Source organism: Cygnus olor, chromosome 5 (genome assembly GCF_009769625.2).
Source record: "Cygnus olor isolate bCygOlo1 chromosome 5, bCygOlo1.pri.v2, whole genome shotgun sequence".
Taxonomy (NCBI): domain Eukaryota; kingdom Metazoa; phylum Chordata; class Aves; order Anseriformes; family Anatidae; genus Cygnus; species Cygnus olor.
The window spans coordinates 16,058,840-16,080,986 of record NC_049173.1 but is presented as its reverse complement, the minus strand read 5'-3'; the positions used below and the strand labels follow the sequence as shown (position 1 = coordinate 16,080,986).

Below are 22,147 nucleotides of genomic sequence, written 5' to 3'. Positions count from 1 at the left end.
TGGGATTCTCAGAGGAGTTTTTGAGAGCTTGAAACAACTGGACAGTTTTATTGGATTTTCTCTTGTGTATTTTTCTCAAAATTGAACTTTAAGAAACTCATAATATCTATGAAAGTTGAAACATAAATCACATTCCAGCTTAGTTTCTAAAATTGTAGGCAGTCTGATGGACTAAATGGTCTCATAAAACTGACTTGACAATGTTAGCTGGACAACAGAACTTTTTTTTTTTTTTTTCTCCCCGACTCTCATATATTTCTTAGCTGTTCTGATTTAGAAGTTTTTCTTATCTTCGTTGCTGTTTAACTCTCATTTCACAAGTGCAGGACCCAATTCTTACCTACGTTGAAGATAGTAGTCCACAGCAATAATAAAATATTCTTCAGAATGGTAGTAAAGTCTGTGCTTATTGTAATGCTGTTTTACATGACTGGAGCAGTAGAAGTTAGATTTTGTGTAAACTAGAATAAAATTCATTCTGTTTATATGTTTGAACACATACACATGAGGGAGAGTGTCTGCTTCTCCTAGGTGTAAATCCATTAATTATAACAATAGTACTCTGTCTATTTTCAGCAGGATTCATTAGTGGAGTAGAGATAACCTTGAACATCAGTGTACATGTTCATGAGCAGATGGGGCTGGCTAATATTCAACTTCTGCCATCTCTTACCACCTACAGTTTTCTTCTATGACTGATCGGATTTAAGCTACGTGTTCACAGCAATACAGGTTTTGAAAGCTGTCAAACAATGAAATTAGAGAGCGCCATATTAATTCCTGAAGTAGGTGACCTCAAATGAATGCTAAAGTGCATTTGTTTAGACCATGCTCTCTGAAAGACCCTACACAATCCAGCCATCTGGAGCAACAGGGGTTCAGCAGCTCTACAGGCCAGTCTTTGTCTGGAGATAGAAAAGCTGAGTCAGGGCAAATTAATGGGAACTTTGAAATATCAAGGATGAAACGAGGAATGGTGTGTCAAGGGCACAACTCTACTCACCACATTTTGCCAGGTATCTCAGAGCTTCCAACTGCCCACTCTCAGCTGCCACAAATAAAGAAGTGATTCCATAGGAGTTTGCAGACTCAATCTTGGCACCCCCTTTCACCAGGATATCGATAATCTCCAGGTCGTTTCGGGAGACAGCCTCATGGAGAGCAGTCCATCCTCGATTGCAACGGTGATTGGTATCGGCATTGTACTGTACCAGAAGTCTTGCGGCCTCTGCATTCTTGCGCTCACAGGCTGTTTTGAAGAAAAGTGAAGCGATCAGTACAAGCTTTTGAAAAGATTCTAGGTATTGTGGGTATCCACCTCATGTAGCACAAGGCAATATAACGCAACTTGGCCATATTGAATAAGACCGTCTCGTTCAATATGATGGCTAAGGCTGCTGCCAAATGACATTGTCTGGGGCTTGCAAGAGACGCGGCAGTGAAGCCAATCTTCAGTCTGGAGCTGGGGGAGGCTGTGCCATGTGCAGGACTTGTGCCAAGCCTAGTTCTAAGGAAGCCCAGCACATTTGTACCAGCACATTTGTACATCACAGTGACACAGGGAGAGGACAAAGCACGAGAGATAATTTATGAAGACTGAACAAGTCATAGAAATCACATGACCTGAACACTGTATTTGCAAATTCTGAGCAAAATGGCTCTAGATCTTACTGTTCTGAACTACAAATAGAGTTCTATATAGACAATAAAATGAAAAAAAGCCCAAACCAAGTGTGGCCAGAAAAAGATCCTTTGAAAATAATAACAGGGTGAGTCAGTAGCACTCTCTCAGCCTGCAACAATTCACAGCTTAGGACCATCCCGAGCTAATGGTGCTTTCTTAGTAATTAATAGTATTCTACTGATTTTTATTCCATCAGTTTGTCCCATTGCTTCTTGAATTCCAAATCATGAGGCTTCCAATCCTTGTTATACACTTCGACTGTGGCATCCTAAACTAAAGGCACCTAGGATAATCCGAAACTTTTACCACCCCCTGTAGCATTTGTTCTACAACGTTCAGAGAGGTAGGCCAGCACATTATATAGTAATTGTGTTTTTGTTTTTGTTTTGTTTTATATAATAGCTCATTTTTCTCACAGTGGTCCTTTTTTGGTTTTGATCCTTCCCTTGGGACATGCACATGGATTTCTCTTTCATACACAGGTGTCGCTCACATGTACTGAAAGCAACGATCTGAATAGACACTATTATAATCACCTATGCATGGTAGCTCTGCAGAATTAAATTTGCTAACACATAAGGGATGACTTATTTGCCATTCAAATTTTTCACTCTTTTTATTAGAGGATGGGCCAGAAGGTTTTGCATAAAGACCTGCATATTCTGAATAATAGCTTTTCTCTGGTTAAAGGATGCATTCACATTATTATTATTGCTACTATTACTGCTAACATTGCTACCTGCTACTACCACTGTTGCTGTGTGTTTAACACACAGTAGAACAGCCAGAGTAGAACAGCTTTCCTTTGACAGACTATAAGCCAGAATTTTACAACTAAGACATTTTAAACTGAACAGGTCTAGTGCCAGGCATCCGAAGCTGGAGGCAAGGTTGCTGTTGAAAGCAGTAATATGTGCTATTTAATGTGTTAGAGCACTAAAAATGGTTATGGCAGTAACAGTCGGTCAAAGAGGGATGGACATGAAGGTGTGAGAGTTCATGTCCTCTCAGTCCTTGTGATATCATAGATCTGATGTTGTTCTGCTGAAGAAAGTGTTTTCTCTGACCAGCAGCAATGTAGTATGTCCATGTTAAACACTTTATCTGCCTCACTGGATTGTTTATAACTTCGTTCATCTCCCGTAGCACACAGCCTGGCCTGGCCCTGTCTATGAATTACTGGCATGTCTACAGCTGATACACTCCCACACCGAACAGCTACTTAGGACCAACTGCTTGGAAAGACATACGTATTCCTGTACTGTCCAGCTTTCTGATTTCCCAAAGTTTGGGACACTGCATGGACTCCCTGTGCTGAGAAGCCCACTGAGCACCACACACCCCGTCCTCGGCACCACGTTGCAGCCTATGCCCCCAGGGCAACATCTAAAATGTCTCTCGTGAATGAGAAGAGAGGCCATGGCATGGCAGGTCAGACATAGGAGACACAGAACTGTTGGACAGAGGGTGCAAAATGAGTTAATTGCGGAGTTTCAGCCTAAGGGCATGATAGGCAAGATGTCTGAGGTGAGCAAGGTGCAGCTGATCCTTCAAGCACCTGCAGCTCTCTCCTGGTGGTGCCAGAAGAGCTCATCATCCCTTGAAGCACCACCCTTACCTTTGTAGAGTGGAGTTTCTCTGGCCTTGTTGGAGATGTCGGGCTCGGCCCCAGCCTGCAGCAGGGTGAGCAGGCAGTCCAGGTTGCCCCGGCTGGTAGCCAGGTAGAGAGCTGTCTCCTCGTTGAGGGTGCGCTGGTCAATGGTGCCAGGGTACGCTGTGAAGAAACCGAGAGCCCAAAGTCATCGCGGCAGGTAGTGCACAAGTATCTGCAGCACCATCACCCTTACAGTTTTAGGTGAGTTTCTTTTGTTTATTCCTCCTTTTATTTTCAGCAAACAAAGTTAAGAATATAAAGTTACTATGAATCTGATCAGTCAATAGCTTAGATTAAAATGTTTAGCTATGGCCACTGGTGATGCAGAAACCTGTTGAGTAACTGCACTTCAGCAGCAGTTTGAAAATAAATTTCAGTAGTCGACCACTTTCAGAGAGGTGGAAAGAGGTGCTGGGCTGGCTCTGAAGCTAGTGCTAGCAGGTGACACTGATGCCTGCTGTGGTGGCTGAGCAGTTTGCAACGGCCAAGATCCCAACTATAAGACTGCTGGGAGAAGTCCAAGGCTTGGCAAGATCTATCCAGGCATCACTTTCTCCTGAAGATCCTAACTTTTAGGGGCTTAAGTCTGGAAAACTACCCTCAAAGACAAGGTTAAATTAATATGCACTCATAGAGGTTGAAAAAAAGCTTCACACACAGTCCCAGAAAAGGATTGGGCTGGTGCTAATTCTGCTTTTTAGTATACTCATATTCTTCTTCCTCCTTTTGTAATTAGTTTTAATTTCACTGACCTTTTTGCAACAGACTCAGGCAACCCACTTGGCCATAGTACGCAGCTTCGTGTAAGGGTATCCAGCCATCCTTATTAGGTTCAGAAAGGTTTTTTCCTGATTTCATCATGTTGCACACTGCTTTTTCATCTCCATCCTTGATTGCTGCCACAACAGGGTCAAGTTCTCTTTAAAACAAGATTAAAACCTGATTACCATTTCCTTCATTCCCAATAAGCTTTTCACAGCAACATCACTGTATCATTTGGCAACAACAGTGAACCCCTACAGCTGATATGCTAAGATTATTTTTTTCTAGCTACGGGACCTCTAAAGGTGAAATTTATCTATCTGCTCTAATTTAGCCATTCACAACAGGTCAGAAGAATCACTGTCTGGATGTGTTGATCTCTTTCCATGGGGTGTAGAAGAAGAGACTCACTTTGAAAACCTAGAAAAATCATGGAGTGTGCTCCATGCCCCTGAGAAGTGAGACATGAGGAGCAGCCTTCAGGTGAGCTTCTTTCCAACAAGCCTTTCCTTTGCCAAGCCTGCATCCTGCATAGACCCAGCAGGCGATCTACTCCTTCCAGCACCAGTGCCTGGTCCTTCTCTGCCTGGCTGTGCTGACAGAAGGCAGCCACTGCTTCCCTATTCTGAGGCAGCAAATTGTCAAGCTCCAGGGCAGCAAACACCCCAAGGGAAGAAGCATCCTTCCAGTTCTGATGGGGGTTTGCGAAAAAATGAACAGGGGTTGTATTTTCAGAGACAGAGAACATGAGGATGTTGAAAACCTAGGGGAGCTTGTGGCTCATGCTAACTCTGTAGAGAAAATATTGCAGCTTTGAAGGCAAAGAGACTGGGGATGGAGGTGAGTGTCTCAAGGAGAGCATTAGCATCACCAGGGTAGGAACCCAGTATGAGATGATGGCAGTGATACTGGGAACAGACAGAAACTCTGATTATGACAGGAGGTCTAAAATACCACAATGGAGTGAGACTAGAGACAGAAAAATATAAGCAGCTCAGCATGGGAGTTCTCAAAAACCACATCATTGGTACAACCTCTGCATTTAGTGCAGCTTGCAGGAGCAGTGTGCCAAGGAATGGGGAAAGACACCGTTCCCCAGATGAAAATGTCCCTTTTGCCACTGCTGTTTCTCTAGAGCTGGAGGCAGCAGTCTCAGGACTGCAGAGTCACAAAAATAGCAACCCTGGAATGGAGGGAGATAGGGGACAAAGCCAGGCATTTTACATGAGGAGATAACAGCTAGAGCAGGCAGCTGCTGTCCTAGCCACAGCTGGCCAGGAGGAATCACCTGACCTGGTAGCTGCAGGGCTGAGGTCCCATCTTCTGCTGCATCTTCATATTCTCAGAGTACCCCGAGGACTACAACTAAATTATAGATAAGAGACTTTTATATAAGTGCTGGAAACCCAGCATTTTGTTGAAGTCAGCCAGCAGCAATTGGTGCGTTTGGCTGGGACAGGAGGAGGAGGTGGGGGATCTTTGTCTGTAACAGCCTCTGGCACAAGGCTGCCAAAGCCATCTGTTGTTCTGTGCAAAGGTTCATGTTACATACGCTGGGCTGCTCACCACAACCTCAGGATTCGGCACACAATAGTTACTGGCGCTGAATGAGTTACTGCATGCCAGGTGGGCCATGGCAGGAGTCTGTGCATGGTGCCTGCAGGCAGCAAATGCAAGGTGAATCTCATTAGCTGGGACCTCAGTGAAAGCAGCCTACCTCGTATCAGCGATAGGGTTAAAAATGTATGAAGAATCGGTTACTGTTCGGCTTGAGCCCTTAGATGCCGAATGAAGCAAGCTTCTGTTGGGATCCTTGACCTTAAATGATTCCTGAGTAAGAAGAGGGGTTTGCTGGATCAGGTTGTGGATGCTTTAGCCAAGCGCATTCCAGATCAGTACAGAAAGTTTAATGAATCTCCATGTGAAATCCTTGTTTTCTGCTTGGCTCATAGTTGGCTGTTATAAAAAACAAAACAAAACAAAACACAAACCAAACCAAACTATCTAAAAAAAAAAAAAAAAGTCACCATTCTGCTGCTTGGATTTCATCAGAAATATACAAAATAAGTATTAGGACTATGGAGGAAGCCCGAAGCTCTGATGAAATCTTAACCTTATAGACTAATCAAAAGAATTACTGCATTTCAAATGCCAGTAGCCAAGCTGATAAATACACATTGCAGAAGAGATGTACAGGGGGGTCAATTCTGAGCACTGCAGAAGAGGTGCAGAGGAGCACAGGAGGGTTCAGGAAGCTCCTCATTTTCCTGGCAGCCTGGTAAGATGCAGAAAGCAGGAAGGAGCAACATCTCTCCAGGTGAAGCCAACAATCAGCCCTGCCTGGCTCCAAGACCAGGGCCCTAAAATAGCCGTGACAGCACGCTCCCCTGTAGCTTCCCCGCCACACTTCTGCTCTCACCTGGCAGCAGAGGACGGGCAGTTTATCAGCGTTATCCCACCTCGCACTGTGGACTGAACCCTACTGAGCTGTGTGATGCAGAAGAAGCTGTCCCTCCAGTCATCGCACCCAGAGAAGGAGAGAGGTGTGCAAGGAGTGCAGGACACTTAACAAGAGGGTGTGGTTTCAGTGGGACCAAGAGGAGGTGTCAGGTTATGGGGATAAGGGAGGCTCCATGTTCCAGCAGAAAGGGGTTTTCACATGTGTCAGGGAGGGCAATGTCAGCGGAGAGCAGGGAACAGAGCTTGGATCAGCCTGGGTGCAGGGTGAGACTGGGGAGAATGGGTGATAGGTGATATGGGGGAGAATATAGAGATGGGTGATAGAGGAAAGGAAGTAGAGTGGTGGAAAGGTAGTCACTGCAAGCATGCATCCAGCGAGGGACTTGAAAGATGGATAGAAGAAAGTGATTTCAAACTGGGATAAAAAAGGCAGGGAGGAGTTTTCTGCAGGATAAAGAGAAATGCTGCTGCAATAATTTGTCTAGCCCCTAAAGGCAGGTGCCTGCATCTACTTTGCCTGCAGAGAGCTGTAATAAATCCATTTGTGTCCAGACACTTCCACAACACCCAGGCATAAGACAGGGCCACTCACTTGCCTGTCTGCTTTCCTCAACCATGACTGTGATCATCTGAGTTTATTTATGGTCTCTGCCAACAGCAAAATGTGGCCAGGACGGTCAAAAGTCAACCATGCTGGCTTGCCCCTCGGGCAGGTAAGATGCAGCACGGCTTCCCAGCAGCCCCTCTTAACATGGCAGGACAGTGTAGGTATTGCTGGGAACAGGCATTGCATCTGGCAGCATTAATAAAACATCCCTTTGAAGGACTTTCTTGCCCTGTTTATATAACGCGACAGAATATTTCTTTTCCCTGCTTTTTCCCAGAGCTACCAAGTGACCCAGAGTCCCCAGGAAGTGTGCACTGGAGGGATGGAGAGGGATGAAGGGGGAGAAGAGAGCAAGGGGGGTCTGGAGCGGGAGCAGGAGGGGAGGCACTTACACGGGCTGTGCTGTGCTGTACAGGCTGCCGTCGTACCTTCGCCTGACCCCCCAGGCTGCTCCTGTGCTGGGAGGCTGAGCACGGCCTCTCGGCTGGGCTGCCAATCTGGAGTGGCGATGACATGAATGAAATAAAGAGAAATACTCCGAATAGGAGAAACAGGTCATGGTGAGGCAGAAACAGAGACACACATCCGCAGAGATGGAGCAAGGAAGCTTGCCGGTCAGGGCTTTGAATAAAAGCAGATGGCCACAGCTTGTTCTACGCTGGATTCAGCTGCTCTCTCAGCTCGAGATTATTTTTGGCCCTCTGAGGAAGCGTCAGGGGATTCAAATGACCATATAAGACAAGAGTGAGTTTAACCCTGCCGCCACCACACAGGAAGCAGGCACGAGGCGAGGTGACATTTGTCACCTCCCCAAGTGTCACACAAGCAGGTCTGAGCAGGGGGTGGAAGACACCTGACTCCTCGGGGTGGTGGAAGAGCTCAGCACTGCTCCAAGCCTGGAGTTACAAAGCTGCAAAGGCTTTTGCTGTGCTGGGAGGTCAAATGCTGCTGGCCTGCGGCAAAGGCAGGACAAGTTAATGCAAAGAGCAGTGGATGCAGTCTTTCAGTAAAATAGCAAGGACCCCCAAGGAGGACAGGACCAAATAGCCAGGGAAGCCCTTATTCTGTCCAGCATTGGGTCCCCACGGCAGAGCTGACAGTGCAAGTGCACTGTAATGACACCGAGAAGCCACAAACTTCAGCTGGAGCAGGAGTGCACTCTGTAAAGCATCCTTGTTCTGCAGCTGTTAGACATGCTTATAGCTCCTCAGATTGTCCCAAGCTTCCTAGCCTTGGGAACCAAGGAAGGACAGTAGAGCTATGAGAAGGGAGAAGGAACAAAAACTTCAGTTACTCCTCCCCCACCCCCCAAAAAAAAAAAAAAAAAAAAAGGTTTTAAAGGATACTTTTTTATCTGCCTTGATTTTGGGGTGACTATCTAATGTCTTTCTCCCTTTAGCCTTGAGAAATCTGCCTTATAAAGACCAAAAGAACAAGGTCTGGTTTTCCCCTGCCAGCAGGTCCCCACTGTCACCGCCTGAGCCCAGCATGGCAGAGCAGGGAGTGCCTCCACAGCTGCATGCCTGGGACCAGACTCAGACCCGAAATAAATTCATCCTCTACAGTATCTAAAAGGTATCCAGCTCACACTGTTTTATATGTCTGGTTTTGGCCTCTCTCCTATGTTTTCCCATAACAAACGCTGTGCTTCCTCTGGTGAAGCTGAAGCCTGGCGCAAAGTGTGCCCCTGTAGGAGAGGAGAGCTGCTGGCTTCAGCAGGGCTTCTTCCCTTCAGGAAGCACACAGCAGTGCCCCTTTCTCCTTTTATTTATTACTTAAACCAGACAGCTCCGGGCAGATTCTCATTTCACTGTGAGGATGTAAATTGTTGACCTCACTGGATTTATAGCAGGCTCCGGCTTTCAAACTAATGACAGGCTTGCAGACCAAGCGCGTGAAGCTGCTCAGCAGCACTAATTAGAAAGCACGTGTTTTGACGGGGGAAGCTGTTTTCCTGCTGGCGGGCAGCGCAAGATGGCCCAGACTGGGCAGGCGCTCACTCACCTTTGCCAAGGGTAGAGCTGGTAGGGAGGGTTGTGGCTGCTGGCACGGCCAGGGGTGGCCGCCTCGCCAGGGCTCCCCACCACTGACTTCTGGTGGCTCTGGGCAGCTGCCTGGCCTGCCGGGTCCTCTTCCAAGCTCTGCTGGATGGCCATTTTTATAAGCTCGTCTTCGCTCAAGCTACCGTACAGGCTGTATTCCTCGCAGCCTATTGTTTGTCTTTGGGTATTTGCTGCTGTTGTAGCCATTTTTATTCTTTTATGTTTGTTTTGCTTTCCTGTAAAGGGAGATTACAGTAATCAAAATCTGGAATTAGCAAAGAAATTCAACCATCTTGTGCTTTTGTTCAGCTCTGCCCCTTGATTGGACTGACTGGCAAACACTTCGGAAATCCTTCACCAGGGAGAGAATATTATCAGCCAAAATCTGCACATGAACTTACTGAACGAACTCCTTTCTATCACATAAAGTAGCTGATTTATCTGTTGATTAAACAGGGAAGGGAGCTGCTGCGAGGAAGGCAGGTTCTTATCTACTCTTTCTGGTTGCCACAGTTCAAGAGAAGAATCAGTAAAGGAAATCCTCGTCAGATTAAAAAGATACAGCCTGGAAGTGAGTTTATTTAGGTCAACACCAGTGGGCATCATTCTGTGTGTGTTTTGCTGTTGTTTGTTTTGTTTTATTTTATTTCTCACTCTAATTGCAGAAAATTTAGGGACAAGGTTTGTCTTTCTGCTTGTTTTCTGCAAGCACAGGTTCTCTGCCAGGATAAAGCAACTTCGTGGAGTAATTTCTTCCACCCTATCAGGGGATCTCTTGAGCAACATGCAAAGATATTCTTTGAAGTGACTTTCTTTGTCTCGCTCAGCTAGCAGAGCAACACGACACTGCTCAGTTTCACTTCTGATTTTTTGCTGCCCACAGAACAAAGTTCAAGGTCATCAGTTTCAAGACTTATGGTAAGACTCACTTCTAAAAACTGGTGGTTGAGATCTGGAAAGGAGAGGTGGGGGAAACACAAGGGCACACTCAGAAATCACAGAATGACTGCAAACCCTCATCATAATACGGACTCAAAAAAGGCAAAGACAATCCAAAGTACTACTGCATTTCCAGTAGTAATAGGGATGAATTAATGCCATGAACAGTACAATACTCTAGCAGGATCTGCTCCAGATGCCAGAGAGGATTCTGGCCGTCAGTGTCCCAAAATCAAGGGATGAGGTGGAAAAGCTTGGCTCTTTTAAGATGACAGCAAAGAGGGAATAGGTTTGCTCTTTATAAGCGCACCAAAGTGACAAGAACTGTGTAAAATTACAGAGAACACTGGCATGAAGAGAAATGGTTACAAGCTGCCCAGGAGGAGGTGGACAGGACAGGGGAGGACAGGGAGACAGCAGAATATGACGGTGGAGAAGCATCCCCCAGGCACACATAGGCAAGGGGCTGGCTAAGTGTACCTGTGGGGTTTCAACAAAGCTGCCTCTACTCCCGCTGGGGATCAGGGCCCCTTTCAGCCCCTAGGGGTGTCAGTCCCTGCCCCAGAAACCATGCCAGAGTAAGGGGGTCCCTGCCCCTGCCATGCCAGAGCACCACTGAAGCCTCCACCTCTCTTTCCCACTTAGCCACCCAGGGCAGACTGGCTTCCTGGGGCTTATGCCAGGAGATTGGTCTGCTCCCACAGCCCTTGCTGCTGTGTGCACAGCTGAGAGACAGTCCGGACCTGGGGGAAACAGTAACTCCCCACATGGGAATGGACATAGCTATGTGCATCAAGACACTCACGGTCATATCTTTAACCATAATATGTATGTATATATATGTATACACACAAAGTTTAAAGAAATGCAAGAGCCTGAATCAAGCCACAAGAAACTTAAAACCTTGGATTTAAGCATTTCACCTCAGAAACAGTCATGTTTGCTACATCCACGGCCCCCTCAAGCTCCAAGCATGCCCCAGAGGAAGTGGGAAAGGGAAGCCCAGCAGATTTCAGATCAACATTATGACTCTTAACGATGAAGGATGTGTTTTGCAGTCATGAAAACTGCCAAAATAAAACCTTCTGTTCCTGTAAATAATGCAACCCATTTTTTTTTATTTTTATTTTTTTTCCCCAGATTTCTGAAGGCTGATCTAATGTGAGCTGGTGCACTTCAGCTCTTCTCTGACCCCTTGCTGTCCCAAGGAACTGAAACCAGGCATCAAACCACTGACAGTCCCCATACAAGAGCTGCTGTCGCCCCATACCCCAGCTGCTCCAGTACCTGTCCTTGGCTGCACTCCAGCCCACGGCTGGCCCAAACCCATGACACAGCCTTGTTTTCCCTGCAACTTCTGCTGCTGTTTGGCTTGCTCAATTCCTGGCATGCTGGGCAGCACACTTACAGTCCCGCAGCCTAGGTACTTACGTAGTGAGTGGTGTGCTGTGGCTGTGTGAAACCCACGGGCTGGAATCAGAGAGCTTGTCTGCAACATCCAGCACTTTTGTGCCCAGATGCAGGGGCCTGGCCCAGATGGTGACTCAGAGACTTAAACTCAGTTGTTAGTGGAGGGGGCAGGATCTTATCCTAAGCTCCTAATGAAGGTGATGCACAGTGACTCTTTGGAGGAGGCAAGAATGGAGCTAAAGTGTTCTTTGAGGGGAACCTGTAGCAGTGGGGCATGGGGCTCATATGCCTCTTCTCTATCCTCCCCAGCACCACCACCTGCATCCTGACTGCACAGGGGCAAAGCAGCAGCAATGCAATTCCATGCTCCGGCACACTGGGCCTACTGATTTAGGTGACCCTCTAAACCCCTATCAGATCTAGATATAAAGGCCATTTCTGGACATCTTCCTTTCCCTCCTTTTGTTTCCTGCCTTGTTGAAGCACAGTGAGGGAACATTTCTTAACTTGGGGATCATTCCTGCTTGATCCTCTTACTCTTGTATGGGTTAACTGGGTCCCACCCACTCGAGAGGAAAGGGAGAACCTCCCCCATGTGTTGGTGATCCTCACTAATCTAAATATTTTGACAGGAGTCCCATGGAGTGCAGAAACAACAGTGCTGGCAGCAGCTCCCACCACTGACTCATCCTGCAGTCAGAAATGTTGTGAGGCCCGAAATAGAGAAAGCTTTAAGTGCTGCTCATCTGACTGGCACAACCTTGCTGTGGCTGTGAGGGTCACATCTGGGGGCTGCAGGAGCTTTCAGGCCCATTCGGACAGCCAAAGATGTCCTTAGCTGCCCTGAACCCTCCAAGAGATGATTCAAGTTGGGTTTGAAGCCATTCTCTGGCGAGATGCTTTAGTAGGCAGCTGTGGAGTCAGAGTGATCTGATTTGGGTTCGATTTAATTCTGTAGGAAGCTGCTGTAAGCCATGCGAGCTGTGGTAGCTGCCCAAGTGCATGCCTTCCTCTGGAGGCTGGTGCACAGCAGTGGGATGGAGATTAACCTCCTTTCCCCCTGGGCTGGGTTCAGTCGCTCGCCTGGTGCTGCCCTGCTTGGCTGGACAGCAGTGAACCTCCAGCCACGGCCTTATAAATACCCACTAGGCTAATGTGCTATAAGCTACATATTTTCCACCTGCAGTAACAAAGATGTAAATAAATAGAAATAAATAAATAAATAAATAAAATTTTCTTGTGTGGAATGGTTGAACCAATTTGGTCAAATAAGGTCTAGCCAAAGTGGTCTTTCTGCAGTCAGCATGAATCTATTTACTTGTTTCAGTACTGTTTATTGTAGGTTTAAAATATTAGAATCAGATCTAGAAATTAAATGCTGGCTTAACTGTCCACTTTATCTCCAAGTTTTTGTGGGAGATTTTCACTTCGGGCTGTCCCCTGTACTCCTCTGGCAGCCCGAGAGCCTATCCTCACAGGTGGGTGATTGTGTCACCTACCAAGTAATTTCTACAGCAATCATCTTCAGAGGCACATTGCTTGTACTTTAGAAGAGCAGAACCTGATTTTTAAAGCTGTGGTTATAGCGCCTGTATTAGTCACAGAAGAACACTCTGCCTTCAGGTCTGAATTGCCTCATTAGTGAACTCTCTTGTTAGAGACACATCTTAGGATATTGCTGCCTCTGCTTCCACTTAATACCTCAGTCTGACAAGATCTTCTGGATCTAAATTCCTCATCATTTCCACCTCGGGCCTGACCCTGCTCTCCTGACATAAACAACATCTCCACCTGATTTGTAACTTTGCTCTCCTGGTTTCAGTGAGTTTATTTGATGTAGCAATCAGGTCTGTGCCATACAGACGTACTGCAGCTGCACCCGGGGCCCAGCAGGTAGGGCCAGCAGGGACATGGTGGTGGCAGGCCCAGGCCCTGCCCTCACTGTGCGACGGACGAGCAGCTGTACCTGGCTCTGAAAGCAGAGGTACTGCTCCCGGCTGACTACTGGCAACCACTCACATTGTGGTAAAAGCCACAGACAAACACAATTAGGATGCTATTACATTTGGACTGCAGGCTCTGTCAACATCCAGTGTTTGGGAGAATGGACCTCGGATTCCTGGTGCAGCGTAAATAAACAAGGAGGATTACAGCTGGCTCTCAACATGCAGGAGTGCACTGTTCGACACCATTAGCATCTGAAACAACTGGTCCCCATTGATAGCACTCCCTTCAAGAAAAGCTTAGCAAGGCTGCTTGTCCTTCAATGCACCCCAGGCAGCAGAATTAGCAGAATTACTTCTCGCTGTCAGAGGAGGGCGGCAGGTGAGTGACAAGGTCATTAAGGGAGCACAGCCAGGGACTTTGCCTGCCTTTGCACTTCGTTTACCCGGTCAGCTTGTAACTCAATACAGAACCTCAGTATTTATGGCACAGGGTGAGATAAACCACATTTCTAAAAACAAAAACAAGTCTTTGAGAGGCTGCAAATGGGAGAGAAGAGGAGTGGTTTGCTCCTTTTACCTTTCACAAGGCATGAGTGAGCCCCAGGTTCTGAGGATACCACTCCGTGTGTTTGCCTTTACTTCTGAAAGCAGCAGGAGCACACAGGGGGAAGGTAAACATGGCTGGAAGTCTTCCCAGAAAACCAAGCCTCCACTTCAGCTCTTTCTGCTGCACCTTTCAGGCCAGATCCTCTGCTGGCAGTAGAAACTAGACCAATTTACAGCACTTAGAGCGCTCATATTTTTTTCTATATTTTAGGTCAGTTTCCAGACATCTCTGCAGTTTTTGAAATATATTGTTAACTACTGCTGGGAGGCAAATGATATTTTAAAAAGAGAAAGATTTCCAGTGCCTATCAGACCTGTCAGAGCTGGGGCATTAGAAGACACCTCATGCAGTCCAGCTGCAGCAACAGGCAAACACATTTTGTAACAACAGCTTATGCATACTGGTCAAGTTATAGCCCAGTGCTGGAGGAGCAAAGCCAGGCTTCCCAAAGGAATCCTCCAAGCAAACAAATCCACTTGTCCAGCCCCAGCTGTCAAAACAGGTCACCTATCAGTCTGGCATGGGTTATGATGTCATCAAGTTGTGATTCTGTGCAAAATCTTTACTGGAAATACATACACCTGCATGCTTTTATTTTTCTCAGAAAGCATTGATTCACACAGCAATAAGTGCAATATTAGCTTTGTGTCATACCAACTGGAAATTTAAAAATGAAAGAAATTATTTGCTGATGACATCTTTTTCCTGCACTGTGCCTTGCACACTATGTTTTACCTTTTCATGTCATAACAACAACAATTATTTCTGAGCAAGATATTCTAAGGGATAAAGATAAAAGCATCACCTGCAAGTAAAAGAAAACTAAGGAAATGACAGAACTACAGCTCTGCTTAACACCAGTGAGTGTTGTATGGCTTATTTGTAAAAATAAATAAATAAATAAATGAAAAAACACAAAAGGAAACCACAAAACCTCCCAAGACTGTGTTAGGGTGTTAGGTTACAAACTGCTATAGGAATAAGCATTTACACAGACATAGCAAATAGAAAAGACAGATTGAAAATGCTAAATAAGTTCAAAACATGCATATTTGCATTACCTTTTTGTTCTGAAATAAAAGGGTAATAATATTGTTGAAATTAGTTATCTCCTTGATTAAGTCTTAGTTCAGAAAATCCTTGTTGGTATTCATCTCCCTGCTTTGCCTGGATGTTTCGATCAACTGCAGGACAGCTTTGAAACACTCTCGCTTTGAAGCCTGGAGTTTATTTCTGGATCACCCCATGATCAGCGAATACAAGCCAAAATATAAGTTGTTCCGAATCTCAGATTTCCTGCTTGAAGATGTACTGCTGAAACTTTTTCCCATTCTAAAGTTCTTCTTTGTTGCATTAATCTGAGGAACTTCACTTCATCAAGCATCCTGTAACTAAATGACACAAAGTTGACCTTTCTATTACATCATTATTTATTGTCCCTGACAAGTAGACCATATATGGACATGTTTCTGGAACCTAAAGAAAAAAAAAAGAAAAGAAATTACCATATAATTTTGAAGTAAAATATGTTGTCCTGGAGAGTTTTATTTACATGGGTGAAGGGAGCTCAATTTACTTTTCCTTTAGCTGCTGCACGTTAAATGAAACAGGCAAACATTACTGTGGGTATTTAGTGATGTTTTAGAGTGGTTTGTGCATTTTTAAGGCTACAAGGTTTGAGACTTGAGAATTCCAAAGACGACAAAAGCAGCTGTGAACCTGTTCCAAGTAATATTTATAAGAGCTTACAACTGGAAAAGAACAGCTCTCAAAACACTTAAATGTAGAAGACAAGACCCTCGAACACAAGACTGCCTTCGGCCATAATAGTGAAATGGCAGCCATTGTCCCCACATCTGTTATAGGGCAAACTGGCAAAGGAAGAGATAACTCTGATCACAGGAAATAGTCAGGCACATACAGGAGAGCTGACACTGCTGGATTAACTGGAACATGGGCATAATCCTCCATTTGGGATGGTTACTATGTATTTGTCTAGCTAATATGATGGATGAAGTATAATACAGAATCAAAATGATGTCTATGCTTTTTCTTTCAGCTCCCATTTCATTAATTCCTGTGACAAAACATTGCATTTAAAAAGAATAAAGCCTGGATTGCAACAGGTCTCGTTTCCTTTCAGAACACCTTGTTGAGCCTCAGGCTAGTTGTACTCACCCTGTCACTGCATAAACAACCCCATCCAAGGCTTGGCAAGAGCAATCTGGAAGAGAACCCATTTAGCATCATCCACTCCTACATGATCCCTTCCAACTTACCTGCTTTGCAGTTAGGGTCTTTCAGGACCAGCATCATTCCTTCTCCGTGTCTGTTCTTCAATCCGATGTGCTCCAGCACAAGAAGATGGCCATTACATGACACGTCCCTCTTCTCTGCTGTCTGAAAAATGATCTACCCCTCATCACCAGTTCTAGGGCAATTGTTTTGTCCAAAGTTAAGGACATTCAACAATTACTGTGGCAGGCAAAGGAGCCATGGATGTCGTCATTGAGTGGGTGTGAAACTCCTACACCCCTGACAGCATGTCAGCCAATCCTCTGTGACTTTTAAACAACACCCAACATTTTTTTTCCTGATATTACTTTAAGATTGCAACCAGCCTTGCCTTAAAAACAAGAGTGAATATCTCCCAGATCTAACCCTTCTGCTTTCCTTTTGGCAGCCTCTCATCAGATCCACACCCTTGGCACTCTTATGGCCTGCGTGATGACCCACTGAACTCAAGGAACAATGCTGATACTTCATTGCAGATTCATACTTGGAAAAGGCAAGGGTGTGTAAGTGTTCCAGTAAGGGTTATTTAATCAGAAAAAAGACACTGGAGCTCAAGGTCCCAGCAGCTATGAACATTGCAGGAGGTAACCCATGTCATTCACACTAAGCACACTGCACTTCCCTCCCTCCCACGCTACTGGTTTTCCTTGCAATGCCCAGTGCATCCTTCCCACACAGAAACTGTGTGAAGCATACTCTGAGTCCTGGGGCATACAAGAAATTAGGAACGTGTCACCGTAAGTCCTGGCCCATGCCTTGCTTTTCTTTAGCGTTATACAGATCAGACCATTCAAGTTGTGCACTGCATCAGATGTTTCATCTGTACAGAGACATGCAAGACACACAGCATGAAGTGGCAAGGGCCACAGCTGGGTGGCTGCTTTTGGTGCAGGGTCCTCTGGTGCCTACCCAGCACAGCACAGTGCTGTAGCCTCTTCCCCCACTCCACATTTCAGCAAACCAAATGCCACAGGCTGGTAGGTCATGGAGCAGGATTGCCAGCTGTAGCTCATGAGTGGGAGAGAAGCTCCACCATGGAGGAGCTTTTTTGCATGAATGTCTCCCTTGGTGCATGACTCTGGACAGACCAGGCAGCATTAAGTGCCCATTGCTGGACGAATGCATCACTGTGGGCATAAGGGATTTGATGTATTGGGAGCACCTATGAAGGCTGCTGCACCCTTTTCTAATAAAAGTGCCTCAGAAGATCTATTTTTAGATACCACTGACTCTCACTTTTCTCTTGAGTAAAACATTTAACTCCTCTGTGTCTCATCTGCGTCAGTGAATAACCAAATGCATTAACTTCAGAGATGAGTTCAGATTTCTTCATAGACGGGAAGCCAACAAGATTACTTATATGGATAGAGATTGACAAATATGACTTTATTTAATCAGTATCTGTGAAATACTTTCTTATCCTCAGAGGAAGACCTCATAGAAGTTTGCAATACTAATTACAGAAATATTACTACACAGTCATGAAATCATACATTTGGAGGCTGAGTTTTTTTTTTCCTTCTTTTTTTTTTTTTTTCCAAAACAATGTTGTGTCTTTATTACAACACATCCAAAGCATAATAATAACAATCATTATGATTTATTAGCATTGCATCAGATTTGTTAATATTTCCCCTGGGACTCACCCAATAATGAATTTGCATTTTCAACTTAACCCTGAGACATTCCAAGAGATTACAAAATGTCACCTGCAAAAATAAATACATAAATTCATGCCATTTTCTGGGACAGACTTCAAACTCAGACACTGCACATTAGATCTGTTTGCTTTCTCTTTAAATAGAAAACGATGGAAATAGCCAACTCATGCTGATGGGGGAGTCAGCTAGGGTCTCACAAACAGGGAGCAATAAAAAGAGAGTTGAATCTGAGAGAAGACAAAGGACAACCATGTAAAAATAGCAAATGGCTAAATGAACAACAAGGTTCTCTTTATTTTTTTTACGTTTCCTCAAAATAGCCATCAGAAGCCAGGTCAGGAAAGCACATTTAACGTGTTTTATTTTTGGATTTGTTTGCAGCCGCTAATATAGTTAGTTGAATTGAGTAGCCCTTCCATTCCACTAAGTGCTATTTTCTATTAAAGCACAAATTAATCAGGTAACTAAGGCTTGTGAAAAAACAAAGTTCATTTGTGCAGTAGTAACTGCTGAATGCACACAGATATGAGATGCAAAAAGATCCAGCCGAGGGGACCCCTTGCAGTATGGAGTTGCATAGCAGCTGTTTGATTAGGTTTCCTGCTGACAATTTCTTATGTTTAAAGCAGAGCAACCCCACAATACTTTGCCACAGACTTGTGTGCCAGGTACCATGAACTCTTCCCTTGTCACTTACGTCTTGTCTGAACTTTTTCACTACAGCAAGACAGCAAGGTAATTTGGGTGGTACCTCTCAATGTGAGTATAGACCTAGGGCACATGTCTCTGCACCTCTCGCAATCGTATTCCAGTAAGCAGAGCTTTGCTTTGCATTCGGTGTTGCCATGCTGCGCTTCCATCAGGCACTCCCAAAGATTAAATGCAAACGCCAGAACCAAAAACAATCCTCCTGCACCTCCCGCTATACAACCCACGTTCAAACAACAAGGAGGCAGAAACTCCCACAGGGGAAGACAGTTTCAATTTCCCTTGCAAGAACTAAACATTGCTTTGGCCACAGTAACCTGAGAGAGGCAAGGAGCCAGAGGCACTTGCATGGGAAAAGGTGCAGAGTGTCACACATGCCCAGGGGTAGGGAATACAATATAGAGTTTTCCTTGCTGAGGCTGCTGTCTCAGTACTTCATCATTGCAAAGATGTAGATGCTTTGAGTTCACTCTACTGAAAACATAATAATCAGGAGGGATTTAGCTCTCTTCAGTGGCTCCTGGCCCTCACCCCTAAGCCAGGGTGGACTTTTGCTCAGTGTGCAACCTCCGTGTTGGGAGGTCTTCACAGAAAACTTTAACCTTTCAGAAGCAATCAAAATGGAGCCCTCAGTCTTCTGGAAACATGGTATGATCACAACAGGGAACACCCTGTATTAGGGTCCTAAGCCTTATTTCAGGTATCTGGTGACTCAGGCCAGACCTGCCATACCAGTGAGCTTTGGAAGAACGCACAGCTATTGCAGTCGTTGCCTCTCTGCAAATGTCATCCTAAGGTCACATCCACTGACTCAGACTGAAAGAGCAATCAGTCGGAGTAGAACATGAAATCCTAATACAAAGTGAATGCAACCCCAAAACTATATGTAAAAAAAAAAAAATACAACTCCTTGGAGGAAGGGAAAAAGCATAAACATTATCTTTTAGTTACTCTTCGCTGTCCAAATATCATTTATTTTATGCTATAATGTATGCTATTAAGAGTTCTAATGAAAGCTTTTCTTTTTCTTGACCTTTACAAAATCCACAGAATTCAGAGATGTTGCTGCAAACTGTTTGCTCTGAGGCTCTTGCAGAGGAGCAGGAGGGCAAGAATGGCAATGTGAGACACGAGCTGCTGCAAACAGTGAAGATCCTAGCAGAAACAGGGACTCCAAAACAGCAATGGTGAAAAAGTCAAAGAGATTTTGATGGAAAACAAGCTTTGTACCTTTTTTTTTTTTTTTTAAAAAAAAAAAAAAAGCAATCTGCGTAAATATACCATGGGAGTTTACCCCTCCATTTTATCCCATAATCAACTTTCTGAACAGTCTCCTTCTGCTACTTTACAATTTTGGATGCATTTCTCTGGTACCCTCTAATTCCTTTAAGACTGATTAGTTTCCAACTATTGTGACTGCTGTATGCAAGAGCATCTGCTGTAGTGCTCTCCTCCCCTTTCCTGACCTGGGAACAGCAGGCCTTCTAGTTACGGGTCTGTCCTTGCTTTACTGTTCTCACAGACAAAAAGCCCTTGGAAACCAAAAGATGTCCCCACCTAAATAGAGCAGCTTGCAAAAACATACAAACCTTTCAGCATGATGAAGTTCAAGGAGTTCAGTTATAACTTTCTGTGTGTCCAGAGTTAAACCAAGGCTACCAGAGAGATGAGGCAGAGTGAGACCCTGCTGCGCAGTGCTGCCAGGAGAAGCGGGTGGTTTGGGTTCCACAGAGATGAGCTCCAGCCTGGCTTGGAACAAATGCTGAAGGTGGCTTCCAGACACCCCAGCTGGAAGTGGGTTCACTGCCATCAGACTCAGAAACTCAAAGCAGGGGAACAGCCTGTCATCCCTACTGACTCCTGCCATGCAGCACTGGCCTGTTTCCCCTAGTGAAATGATCAGGCCTGGGACATCATTGCTTGCTGTGCAGATGAGAGCAGTGAAAGAACCAGAATAGACTGTGCTAAAGGACATTGCACCATCATCTCTATTTAGCCAGTGCTGTTTTTGCAGTGCAGTCAAATTCAAATGTAATAAATACAATATTTGAAGCTCTGATCAAATTAACTCCCCTTTATAGTGCCACTGAGAAAGCTTAGCTATCCTGCACTGACTGCTCCAAGCACGCATGAGAACGGACCAGAGATTTATGCCTCCTTTAAGTTCAAATCACAACGCAACAGGTTTGTTTTGCAGGGTTGACATTTAATTGTTTGCCCTACTTCTCTCAGGTTAAATTTAGGACAAGTGTCTGGACAGAATATCATATGACACCAGCATATATCTGTTGCACAACATGCCATACGAACATGTAACGTTCAATTCAGTTAAAAATAACCATACACTTACCTAATTCAGCAGGCTTCTGGATTCTATCTACTGAGCTGGTAATCAGACTGGGCAATAATAAGAGTCACAAGCATACTGCGGGAGGGGACATCACTGCATGTAAGACAGAAAAAAATCCTTTTCTGTGTTAGCTCTCTTTTCTTATTGTATTGAGCAGTATTTACTGTCCCATAGTCATTTTTATATGACAACCTAGATTGTCAAAAGGACGTGAGTAGGTAAATTACAGTGGAATTCTGAAAAGAATTGTGGAGTTTTTTCCCACCAAAGTGAGAGATCTCTGATTCCTCAAAAGCAGAATTAAGTGGCTGTTAAACTCCCACCTTAAACCTGGAAGAGGGCAGATTCTTTCACCATTAAGAAATGGCTTGCAACATGCATGGCCTCCTGAACTACAAGAGGGCTAGATGATACCATTCAGTGTGGCTGAGGCAGGGAGACCCAGATCTCCAAACTAAGCATGATCAGCTTCTTGAGCTGTGTAGGGAGATCATAGCTCCAGGGAAAACCTGAGCACTAGGAAAAAAAAAAAAGTTATTATGTGGAAAATCTGTTTAATACCTTTTCAGGTAAGATGAGAACAAGCATGACAGCTGAGATGAAGGCTGGAGTAAGGAGCTGAGTTTCATTGACATCAATGAGAGCTGTAACAACAACAAGAATGCATTTTCTCCATCAGAGCTGTTGCTGTGCTTCTGCCCTTTGGCATTTATGTAGCCCCACCCCACCAATCAGGACAGGTTACGGGGCTTTCACCAGCTGTTGAGTGTCGGGGCTGCAGGTGCTGCTGTCCGTGGGTGATGGCTGCCACTTTCCCTTACTGAGGTGCACCAGGAGCACCAAGGGCAGCGTGCAGTGCTGTCCAGCAAGCAGGGCCCTGGTGTTCTCTTGTGGGAGCTGAGCATGGAGGATTTTTTTTCAAGGCATTAGAAATGGGATGCAAGCAGATCCCTGGGTCACTAGGCCAAAGCTGGTCCAGCCCCGATGGAGGGGCTGATGCCCAACAGTTGCCCAATAGTTGC

At 45.1% G+C, this 22,147-nt stretch overlaps 1 protein-coding gene across 3 annotated transcripts in view; it reads right to left on the bottom strand.

Moving 5' to 3' along the window:
• ASB2 (ankyrin repeat and SOCS box containing 2) overlaps nucleotides 1-16,627 on the bottom strand; it is a 31,506-nt gene extending 14,879 nt beyond the window's left edge. The window contains exons 1-8 of one of the 3 annotated variants that reach the window (XM_040559211.1): nucleotides 16,391-16,625; nucleotides 15,173-15,587; nucleotides 14,082-14,270; nucleotides 9,172-9,445; nucleotides 7,560-7,664; nucleotides 4,091-4,257; nucleotides 3,303-3,458; nucleotides 1,004-1,249 (exon numbers count right to left, since the gene is read on the bottom strand). In XM_040559211.1, coding sequence (XP_040415145.1) covers nucleotides 1,004-1,249; nucleotides 3,303-3,458; nucleotides 4,091-4,257; nucleotides 7,560-7,664; nucleotides 9,172-9,416 — 919 coding nt within the window. In that variant the 5' untranslated portion in view covers nucleotides 9,417-9,445; nucleotides 14,082-14,270; nucleotides 15,173-15,587; nucleotides 16,391-16,625. Of the gene's footprint in view, nucleotides 1-1,003; nucleotides 1,250-3,302; nucleotides 3,459-4,090; nucleotides 4,258-7,559; nucleotides 7,665-9,171; nucleotides 9,446-14,081; nucleotides 14,271-15,172; nucleotides 15,588-16,390 lie in introns of all 3 variants that reach the window. The other 2 variants (XM_040559210.1, XM_040559212.1) reach the window with 2 other exon arrangements.
• Between the last annotated feature and the right edge of the window lie 5,520 nt (nucleotides 16,628-22,147).